The sequence below is a fragment of the Aplysia californica genome, unplaced genomic scaffold (genome assembly GCF_000002075.1).
Source record: "Aplysia californica isolate F4 #8 unplaced genomic scaffold, AplCal3.0 scaffold00161, whole genome shotgun sequence".
NCBI lineage: Eukaryota > Metazoa > Mollusca > Gastropoda > Aplysiida > Aplysiidae > Aplysia > Aplysia californica.
In genome coordinates, this window is record NW_004797431.1 from 174452 (window position 1) to 185951 (window position 11500).

General features: G+C 42.3%; 1 protein-coding gene across 2 annotated transcripts in view; it reads right to left on the reverse strand.

Moving 5' to 3' along the window:
* LOC101859327 (probable flavin-containing monoamine oxidase A) overlaps positions 1–11500 on the reverse strand; it is a 38418-nt gene that overhangs the window by 19431 nt on the left and 7487 nt on the right. For both annotated transcript variants that reach the window (XM_005097667.3, XM_035969593.1), the window contains exons 2-4: positions 1882–2001; positions 1245–1378; positions 646–733 (exon numbers count right to left, since the gene is read on the reverse strand). In XM_005097667.3, the coding sequence (XP_005097724.1) occupies positions 646–733; positions 1245–1377 (221 nt within the window). In that variant the 5' untranslated portion in view covers position 1378; positions 1882–2001. The remainder of the gene's footprint in view (positions 1–645; positions 734–1244; positions 1379–1881; positions 2002–11500) is intronic.

An 11500-nucleotide genomic window follows, 5' to 3' on the forward strand; every position in this document is an offset into this window, starting at 1 on the left:
TGTGCGTGTGTGTGTGTGTGTGAGTGGGTGTGGGTGTGGGTGTGGGTGTGGGTGTCTGTGGGTGGGAGTGGGTGTGTGTGGGTGTGTGTGTGTGGGTGTGTGTGGGTATGTACTGTAAAATTTAGACCCAATGTGCCAGCATCTGGACAGTAAAAAATCATCTCATCTTAAGATTTTCAATCCTGAGAAAAAAAAAAAATTCACCCACAAACATCGTTTCAACATAAAGCTGGCCACACTAGGCTCTGCACAATATCATTGTTATCACAGTTTTGTGTCTTTTAGTCAGAGTGAATCATTAGCTCTCTGTGGCTTCCTGACATGAAGCCATCCAGGACAACCAGCTTTGAGGCAAGTCGGTCGGAAACTGTTGAAACAATATTAGGCCTACTGTCTTCCAATCCCACACAGCTAACTACTGAATTTATGTCAAAGATAGGAGGACAATTCTGCCTTGGAATCATGAATTTATTTTTCTTCTTAATTTCTGGAAAGTGCAGGCCTTTCCTGGGAAGTTCGAGAGCACAGCAGTGTGTACTGAGGGGATACCCGCACACTGTGAGGTGCAATGCTAAAAGGCCAAACATACCAAAACTTTGTTCTAAGAAGGCATAGATTCTTTGATGCAATTGAAAAAAACGTTACCTTCCTACCCATTGACCACCTAGGTCCCATGAGTCTGAACCAGTGTAGGCAACAAGAGGCACCGTTTCTGTCCTTCCACCAACCCTGTCTGAGAAATAAAGAACACAAGGCAAAAAAACCAATGAGCATTAAAAAGCCTTCAGCAATAGACTCATTTATCTTTGCTTTTAAAACAGTAAAACCAAAACGCTTCACCATTCAAATAGTTTTACTTCTGTACAGTATGTGTACTGTGTACAACCCTTTCAAAATGCCAGCCCATAATTTTATCCCCTTACCCTTTACTTCTCCCTTCTATTCAAATTTAGTTTACCTCCCATGTAGTCTGCTTCAGTTTATACTATCTGAAAAATAAATAAGCTAATAAATTAATGATGACCATACTAAAAAAAAAAGACGAACAAATAACCCAAAGTAATGCAAAAGCCCTCATTACCAGCTCACATTGAACAATTCAGTTGCCAGTAGGGTCAAACAAACATTCAAAAGACCAAAAGTAAATATGGAACAGAATGTAAAGCAAAAGCTTTTGAGTTCTTTTCTACATGTAAATGCTTAAGAGTCATCTGACAAACTATATAATGTTTTTTCATAATTACCTTTCCCCTCTAAAACAGCAATCTTAAGCGTTGGATCTTTCATCTTCAGTTTGTATGCGGCCGTGAGACCAGAGATACCAGCTCCAACAATGACCACGTGAACATCTGCCACCTTGTCCTTCCCACGAAACATTCTGTCAAAGACAGCACTAACTTTTTACAAATATCCAGCCTGCTCTGTCTTTGGTCACAGGAAATAAGTCAGAATGTCTTAAAAAGAACAAAAGACACACAAACATACATTAGTAAATTTGTAGGGACAATTCATTTTTACTTTAAATTTAAAAAACTCTGTGAAGTGATAAAATTCTCCACCAGATTCCTACTTACATAATCCTCAAAGTGAACATCACATTAGCAAACATGCACACACAGAGAGAGAGAGAGAGAGAGAGAGAGAGAGAGAGAGAGAGAGAGAGAGAGAGAGAGAGAGAGAGAGAGAGAGAGAGAGAGAGAGAGAGAGAGAGAGAGAGAGAGAGAGAGAGAGAGAGAGAGAGAGAGAGAGAGAGAGAGAGAGAGAGAGAGAGAGAGAGGAGAAGTGGGAGACAAAATCAGGCAGTCCTCTGCAAAATATATCAGATAATTACATTGTTACATTATCATTAGAACATTATAACTATTTAAGCATGCCACTTACATGAAATGGTTCTCAAATCTCTATGTGCACAATAAAAAGCAGCTGACACCTTCACAATCAATCATTTCAGGTCCGATCTTGAATTTTAAGTTGGTCCTCTGCATGGGCACAATTTAGAACCTTTGAAAACACAAAAAATTATCTTCACTTAGAATTGATTTTAAGAATATTTTCCAATGATGAAAATGCTATGAAAAAGAAAGGTCTTGAAAAAATCAATGAAGCAATTAGAGTCCCAATGCAATTAAAAGTAAACGTCTTTTTATCTAAAATTTATCTCTAAACAGGGAACAGTGTTGCAAGCATTAGAGTCGGACACAAAAAGAGAATGAAATCAACTCCCGGTCCATCCCCTTTGCCCCCCCCCCTCCCCTATTTAAAAAAAAATGACATTACAAAATTAAAGGTCTATTGTTCTAGCATTTTTTTATAATCAGTCTTTAAGTTAAGAACAAACCATTGCTGCGGTTATTGAGCACGTCAGATGTTATAGCTATCTACCAAGTCCAAGATAGAATCAAGATTTGTCGGAAGGTTATCACACTCCACTTCATTTCAATTGTCACTCTGTCAGCAGCTCTAAGCTGAACAATACAGTGAATACAATAACAATCATGACTCTAAACTGATGTAATCTGATTGACAATTGACTGATAACAGAATTTTTGTAGAAAGGATTGGTAGGACTTTATCATTATTATCTCCACTTGCAATGCTGCTGGGAATTGGTGTGGGCCGTGGGGATGAACCCCAAAATTTATCTTGCAGTCGCATAAACTTGTCAAGTCTGACTGAGACTAGTGAGAGTCTGGAAGTCTTCTACACTTTCTCCTCCTCTTGACTAAATGTACAAAGAAATAGTTGTTTTTATACAGGAACCAGTTTTCTCTACTAGGGTGCTGATTTAGCTACATTCTCAGAGACTTAAGACCAGAGATATATATGCAATCATATAATATATAAAAACCACATTAAAAGTAGGTCTACCATACTTTTATTTTTTTAACCAGCCTTACATAGATACTATGACCACTACCACTAGAAATTTTGTTGGGGGTCATCTTGGAACTCATGTCATGTAATTCAACAGTCCTGTACATCTTTAATGTAAAACCTGCTATAATGGAAACCTGTCATAATGGAATCCCTTTGCTCCTTCACATGATGAGGGAGGGGGTAGGGGGGGGGGGGGGGGGGGGGTAGAAGAGGGGTAGCTATCACCCCACCCATTTGAACCCTGAGCAGTGATTTCACCGCTTGTCTTCAAAGTGATCAAAAGGTGTGCTGGCACAAAAACTGTCCTGGGTAGCTAGCGGTGTACAACTTGACTACTGCCGGCAGACCTATCGCACTTCCAATATTATTTTACTTTCACTCCCATCCCAGGTCCAGATTTATCACTTTTAATGTTCATTTTAAACAGTTTTACATGAAAATTGATTTTATATTCATTGCAAACTATTTATTTTTGAAATACTTGGTCTTTTAATTTAACTATATTATTAATGCTAAGCCTAAATGCGTTCAGTGGTGTCTTGTGGGAAGGGGCTTGCAGCTTCAGCCCCGCCTTGTTTCATCATCAAAAATTTACTTCTCAGATTAAAATCGAAACAAAAGATTTCACGCAAATTTTAAAAGGTACAAAAAAAAAAGTATAATAATGTATTCCGAAAAAAAGAGGAACTCCACGAACACCCAAACGAAACTTCTGAGTCATAATAACTCAAATACAGTGATCTGATTTGTCTGGGTGTCTACTACTATTCTTACTATGACTAAAGCTAGCTCCATCCAATCAGATGCTCCTTCCGTCGAAGAGAAAGAAATTTCATTGGTTTGTCTCTTAAGCCTCAGGGTTTAAATTCCCAGACTGAACGTCATTAGGGTCTTGACCTTACATAGTTCAAGGCCGAGACAAAACAACTGATGGTTCTATTAGGCTCGGGGGCTGATAAGGCATTGCATTCCTGACTCTTCGCACCAAATTTGCACAAACCTTGTGGCTTCAGGCCAAAGTTTTACGTGTAGACTGAGCACGCCCCGCCTGCCCGCCCCCCCCCCCCCACCCTCTTTTTCCCCTTCCTCAGCTTTCAGTGTGTTCTTTGGTTAGGCTGTGTTATAACTGCGTTAATGTCAATGGTCTAAAATTGTGTGTGCACAACTTGAATGTAGTTTTGATAGTATTAACATTTAGTGATTTCTTGTGCGCATTCTGTTCACTTAAAGTTCTGTGTGTGGAAATCACCCAAACAATGAAGCAAGCGCCGTTGTAATGCATCAGTAAGTTGAGGTAGTTTTTAATTGGAATCTAATGTTTTTTCTTCAACGGAGCAATGCATTGAGTAGAATACTTTTTGAAAATTCGCTTAGTAAAGTTCTTTATATACCATACTGAAGCTAAGTGACTGTCAAGAGACTAGGACTACACAAACAATTATCATGTACATGAACAAAAATATTATGCATAGATAGGTGAGTCTATTTTCCTAGTTTCAAATGTTCTAGCCACTAACAAGATACAGAGGAATCTTGTTATAACAAGAGGGAGGGGACTGATGCGAAATGTCCGTTATAGCAGGATTCTCGTTGTAAGGGATCCAGTAATAAATTCAAGGGAAATAGTAAAGTAGGCCTAATCTATGAGTTTGGTATTCTGTTTATTCCATTTTGTATTTCTCCTGATGATGATTTTGTTCAACATGACCTCTAGGTCTTACTTGATAAAAAACAGAATCAGGTTTTTTTCTCTAGCACTAGCAATGTTCACAGCTCGGCGTTGGTGATCAGAAAGAAGGGGCTCTGGCTCTAGGCTAACTGGCCCACTATGTCGTTCCCCCACGCCACCACACTCAGTGGTGCGTTGCGTCTGCTTGCGCACGTCACATATTCATTCCATCTATCAAAGCATTGTGACCTCTCCATCCCGCACCAGAGTAGTGAGAGGCATGGTAGGACTAGATAATCTAGACTGGGCTGGCCTATCACGTGATGCGTTTTGTTTGTCTGCGCATGCCACGCCCTCCCCACTCATTCCCTCCAGCCTTCATTGTCGGTTCGCATGGGCTCTCCCATTTTTGGTTTCGCCGGATCACCAACAACTTTTTCAACTGACGAGGTTTATATGTTTAATTGGTCTGCACGCTGTGCACTGCAGCACCAATATTTCGTTATAACCGACTCGCTTGACTGTCTGATTGCACAATAGCAGTATTTTATTTACAAAGATAAAGAAGGGAAAAAACAGGGTTTTAGAATAGTGCCTTTATAACAGACTTCTCGTTATTTCAGGACTCGTTGTAAGTGGACTCCACTGTATAAAACATGTACCTTTAACTTTAAAAATAATATTTTCACCTCGTTTTTTCATGCGTTTTTCACTACATCTATCTTTTCAGTCATAAATGCATCTTAATAATATAAACTGAGTGTGATTTCAATATTCGGTCACGGTATGCCCTATCATCTTTACAACCCACCTGACACCACATCCCTGGGTGGGGGTTAGAGTAAGGGTGGAGTAAGGGGGGGGGGCATAGATATCTAGATATATTTCTAAATACTATCTTTTCATTTTAAAAAAAATTAGATTCTACTTTGTCAAATTGCTAAAAAAAATAGTAGGCCTAGACCTAGATCTAGATCTAGATATTTTAAATTTTTTTTAGGTAGGCTAAGTGTTTTACGGCGTTCGCTAAGTCTGCATAAAGTCATATGAGCGCGCGGGACACATTAAAGTTTTTCTGTTGGTAGGAAATTTTGAATTTTGCCCGGGTGGCGGCCGAAGCCTACTCTTATCGATTTTAGACAACCAAGGGATTTTTAACAAGCGCAACTTTCACACGAACTCTCCAAGATTTTTCGCCCATGTCCGAAAAGGCTACGAGTAGATCTTTCCTACCAGAAGATCAGGGGTATGGCTGAAAGACAACAGTAAGAAGGAGCCAAGGAGTAGCAGTAGAAAGGCTGCAGAAAGAGTTAGGAGCCAAGAGGAGGGGGCAAAGGAGGTTAGGGGGTGGGGGCAGAAAGAGGAGACGAAAGCAGACGACAGAAAATTGCTAGAGAGCAGGAAAGGAAGTGAAAGGAGACAATTTTAGAGAAGAAAATGTTTCCGTCGCTACCTGGATTCGAACCCAGCACCTTTGAATGAGAGGCCAACACCTTAACCTCTGGGTCACGAGAGCCCCCGGCCTAGATATATAAATCTAGAGATCTTTTCTAGTAGAGGTTTTACAGCGCTCGCAATTGCATAAGGTCATATGAGCGCCAGAAGATTAGAGGTGTTACAAGAGAGTAACAAAGATAAAAAAGAAGAAGGGGAGATAATGACGATAGATGTTTGATAAGAAAGAAGCAGCAAACCACATCAGAGCACCCGCCAACCACCCACATCTCTAGATCTAGAGTCTACACAGAGCTCCCCTTCTCAGGCCAACTTAATGAGGTTCCTTCACCCTTTGGTTTTCTATCTTAAAGGGTATTTAAACCCTTGTTTTAGAAACTTAAAGGGTAAAGGCCAATTATCTCATAATTTTATAGTAAGATTTTTTGCATATATAAACATTTAACTCACACGCACATTCACACAGACACACACAGAGTGACCATGACTATGATTGAACGCTAACGATGTTTAATTAACTTAAGAAATAAATGAGTAATACTGACTAGAATTAAAGTTGTGACCATTTGGAGGGGGGAAGAGTGGTGGTGGTTGAGCAGTTGGGCCTATCAAAAAAATAAAAAAGTTAACAAACCAAAAGGGGTCAATTTCGACTGTAGTACACCAAGAAAAATAGACCTGCCACTCTTTGAAATCTATAAGTCAGGATCTCAGGGGGGGGGGGGGGGATTGAGACTTGGTGAAAAAAATCAGGATCAACGACAAAACACCTAGGTCACTGCCAAGCTGACTTAAATTTCCAGGAGTGTCCATACATATATGGTTGCTTATAAGGACAAGTGGGCTAACCCGAAAAATGCTGTTTTGAGAAAATCGAAGTTAAAGTTTTCGGATTCTTATTCAGGCTCTTTAAAAGACAAGGAGAGTATCCTCTATAACCAAACAAATATACACACCAGTGAAACAAAACTTCTCCGATAGGTAGGGCAATAGCCACTTTTGGTGCAGGTCAAGATTTCTGGAAACCCCCGAAATCTGGGTTAGCCCACTTGTCCTTAAAAGCGACCATAATTTTGTATGTTCCCTCTGCGCACGCGCTTGTGCGTGTGTGTGTGAGTGTGTGCGCGTGTGCACGCGTGCCTGGGTGAGTTTTATCATTATTTTTTTTAGATCCTGAAGTATCACGTCAAGCTCTCCTTGTCGAAGTGTTTTGTACGCCCCCCACCCCCTCCCCCTGGATAATAAGTCCCGAAAGACGCTTCAACCGGCGCGCAGGAATTTAAGTTGACCTCGCCAACAGACGGTCCCCGACACACGCGGAACTCACATTCCGAAATCATGTCATGTGGTGCGAAAGTGCGATTGAAACAGTTTTACTGACGGGTCTTGATGAAGGGCCCGACTAACCATGGCTAAAGTACATGATCTTGAGAATGTCGTAAGTCGGAATGCCAAATAATACTACTTCCACTATAGTTTTTAAAAAACATGTGTGAGCAAAGATCCAACACAACTTTTGGTGAGTCCGCTACTAAATCCGGTATAGACATTTTGGAAAATAGTGCTCCGAGTTTCTGCTGACAAAAAGTTTAACGAGTGCTTCTTACGACAGAAAAGAAGGCAGAGTAAGATTTTAAGAAAATCCGGCGCATAAGACGGAACAAAAAGACACCCAAAAAAAATCGGGATACAGGCGATCAAAATCTGGAAAATCGGGATCCTTGAGATTTACGGCAGGGATGAGTGGCAGGTTTTGAAAATTAACTGATTCATTATTCTTCAGAGCCGCCCCAGGGTTCACATTCCAGTCTTATCAGACTTTCGATAGCGGACAATTCATGTTTACTAGTGTGTTAAAGAAGGACGGGGGTAATCTCACGGCAGGGGTAAACTTAAGGTATGACACCAGCAAATGTGAGCGACCAGAATGTGAGCGGAGCTTCTCTACTGAGGCCAGCCGGTGTTGCCGGAAACTGCGCGCAGCTGATAAGTAGGTCGACTTCTTCTGAAATAGAAGGTGACTGTCGCGCCGGGTATGTGTGTGGGTGCGTTGTCAAATTTTAATAATTGACTCGGCTTCGGGATAGAGAAGGGGGAAAATGATGCTGGCCAGACGCACATCACCTATGTTTTAAAGCGTATGCAAACCCCCGAAATGAAATTATAAAGAGTAACGCACCACCAAAACTTAAGGGGGTAATCTGCAGGTTTAATGCGTAATATACGCACATTTGTGTGTAATGGGGAGCTCTGCTACATCAGAGAGGGTTTACAGTAATAGAGGGGGATCAAGGACTGGTGATGGGTCTCATTGCCTAAGCGTTTCAAACAGCTTCTCCCAATTCAGACAACCGTACCTGCCCGTGGTGGTCCCTGTTTCCATTGACACGGCTCTGGCGAGTGGCAAGTTGTTGGCACCAACAAACCACCCTCTGTGGCTGAGAAGGAACCAGCCAGTCTGGGGAGGTCTGGATGCAAGGATCGATCGAGCGGAGTGCCTGACTTGCCTTCTGACCGTGGACCTCTTAGTAAAGGCACAACGACCCAGGACGTGATGATCCAATGGCTTTCTCACTTGGCCGAAAGCTCATGCAAGAGTAGACAACTATAGCCAGTAGCCATTGGTGGCGGGGAATGGGCAACGTGAACCCTACCGGAATTACACGGTCACAGGGCAGTTAGGTCTTTCCAGCCTCATGAAAACCCTTGTACCCTCCTATCCTCAACGTGTATGGCCCCTTCTCAGGGTGGGCAGGCAGTCCACAGACCCCCCAGTCCTCAATGCCATGCAACAAAGAAAAGAATTACATGCGAGCTCGGACGTCGCCTCGTTAAACAAGGTCTGCGCCAGGCAGCACAATCACCGGGCTGCTCTGAGCGACAAGTCAGCTACTGGTGATACACACAGAAACAGTGCTAAACCAGCATGGAAAAGCTCTCGGCAGGAGAAGAGAGCCAATTTCATCCCCAACCAGAAGAGGAGTTCCCTCAACCTCTTGCAACTCAACATCTGTGGTTTTTAGGAACAAGAAAACAGAACTCTTCAAAGTTCTGAAGGACAAGAAGATTCATGTTGCCCTCCTTCAAGAAACCCTACACAAAGGTACGGACCTGAACCTCACAGGATACACCAGTTACGCCTGCACATGCACAGGATGCCGCGGTGTGGTCACTTACCTGTGAAACGATGTTCAGGAAGAAATCGTACACTTGTCGTCTGCCCAACCAACTGATACCCAGAAGGCCACCATATGGCACATTGGTAGGAAGTATACAATTTACAATGTTTACAGCCCTCCACAGACAACATGTGACTTGTCTGATCTACAAGCAACCAACTACGGAAAAACCATTTGTGCGGGTGACTTCAATGGCCACTCCCCTGAATGGGGCTACACCAGCTACAACAGCACAGGCCGAAAGATCCAAGAGCTTTGTGAAACCAGCAACCTCTCTGTGTCGCAAAATGCTAACTCCACTCCTACCCTACTTCACAGAGCCCACTTGACACTCAGCCGGCCTGATCTCACCATCTGCTCATCTGACATCAAAAACGCCTGTCGCATCAAAGTGATTGATAACATAGGAAGTGACCACAGACCTATCTTTACCCAGATCACCTCCCCACCTGCTTTGAACCACCCTCAGAGAACTCGATGGAACTTTAAGAAAGCCAACTGGGCAGAGTACAAAAAGACCTCAGACAAATTGCTCTCTAACATAGTATAAACAGATGATGCTGATCTTTTTAATGAACAAGTCACTAAAAATATTCTTAAAGCTGCATCTTTGCAAATTCCACGGGGATGCCGAAGAAATTACAAACCCTTTTGGAATGAAGAAATCCAGGCTGCTGTGGCAGAAAGAGAGAAGGCCAGACAGTTACTGGAAAACTCACCATCACCAATAGCCAGAACACACTATAAAAAGACCTGTGCTCAGGTGAAAATGACAGTTAAAAAAGCCCAAAATGAAAAATGGACTCAGACTTGTGAAGATCTTGACCTTCGCCACAATGGAACAAAGGCTTGGTCCCTTGTCAGCAACCTCTCGGGAGAAAGACAAAAAAGCAACCTCAAACCTATTTTCCTTTCAGGCAACACCATCGCAGAAGACCAGAAGAAAGCTGAACATTTTAACCGGTATTTCGCCTCTGTAAACAGGGCAAGTATACTAACTGAGGCCTAGACTCCTCATAAACAAGGTTAAGCACGAAGAAAAAGCCCCTACCGTGAACAACACCCTTTTTGAGGAGGACTTCAGCATGATGGAACTTGGACAGGCCCTCAAAAAATTAAAGCATAAGAAAGCCCCAGGACCAGACAAAATACACAACGAAATGCTGTGCAACCTTGGTGCTAAAGGAAAAGATGTTATACGCCGTTTAATAAATACCACGTGGAGAACGAGCAGAATACCAAAGGCATGGAGGATCGCCCAGATCATACCGCTCCTAAAGAAGGGGAAACCACCTGGAGAAGCGAAGAGATACCAACCTATATCACCAACATCATGTATCGGTAAGCTTGCCGAAAGAATGGTGAACAACTGCCTTTACTGGTACCTGGAAAACACCAACAGCTTGAACCCACACCAAGCAGGCTTTAGAAAAGGCAGCTACACAGAAGACCAACTTTTCAAACTAAGTCAAGACATCCAGGATGGTTTCCAGGAGACTAAACACACTGTTGCCATCTTTGTAGATCTCCAACAGGCGTACGACAGAGTGTGGAGAAAAGGCCTACTCATGAAAATGATGGACCTCAGGATATACGGGAAACTTTATAAATGGATTAAGTTTTCCTAGCGGATCGAAACATCGAAAAAAAGGTGAACAATGCCCACTCGACAAGAGAAGTACTCGAGGAAGGCCTACCCCAAAGTTTCTGTCTGGGTTGCACTTTGTTCCTGATCTTCTTTAATGATGTGACGAACGTGCTGAAATCAGAAAAGACTCTCTACGCTGATGATCTTGCTCTCTGGCAGACACATCACAGCACGGTAGTAGGAGCAGGAAAATTAAATGAAGACCTCAAGAGGCTCCACAATTACAGTCAATAATGGAAGCTAAAAAAAAACTGCTCGAAAACAGTATACACCATCTTTACAAAGAGCCATAAAACAGCCAAAGAAAAACTCCAACTGAAGATGGGAAATGAAAATCTCCTGAAAGAAGAACAACCAACGTATCTTGGAGTCAAACTTGACCAAAGTCTAACAATGAAAAGCCAAGTGGAGAGCACAAAGAACAAGGCGAAAAGAAGACTCCAACTTTTTTTAAAACTCGCAAGCAGTTCATGGGGATCAGACAAACAAACTCTGAGAGCTCTGTACCTTGGTTATGTCCGATCTTCCCTGGAATACAGCAATAGCCTACTCACTATGTGTAGTGCAACTACTTGCAATACCCTTGGCAAGGTCCAAAATAATGCCCTTCGTTTCATAAATGGTGGCATGAGATCTACACCTACTGCCGCATGTGAAATTCTGTCAAATGTT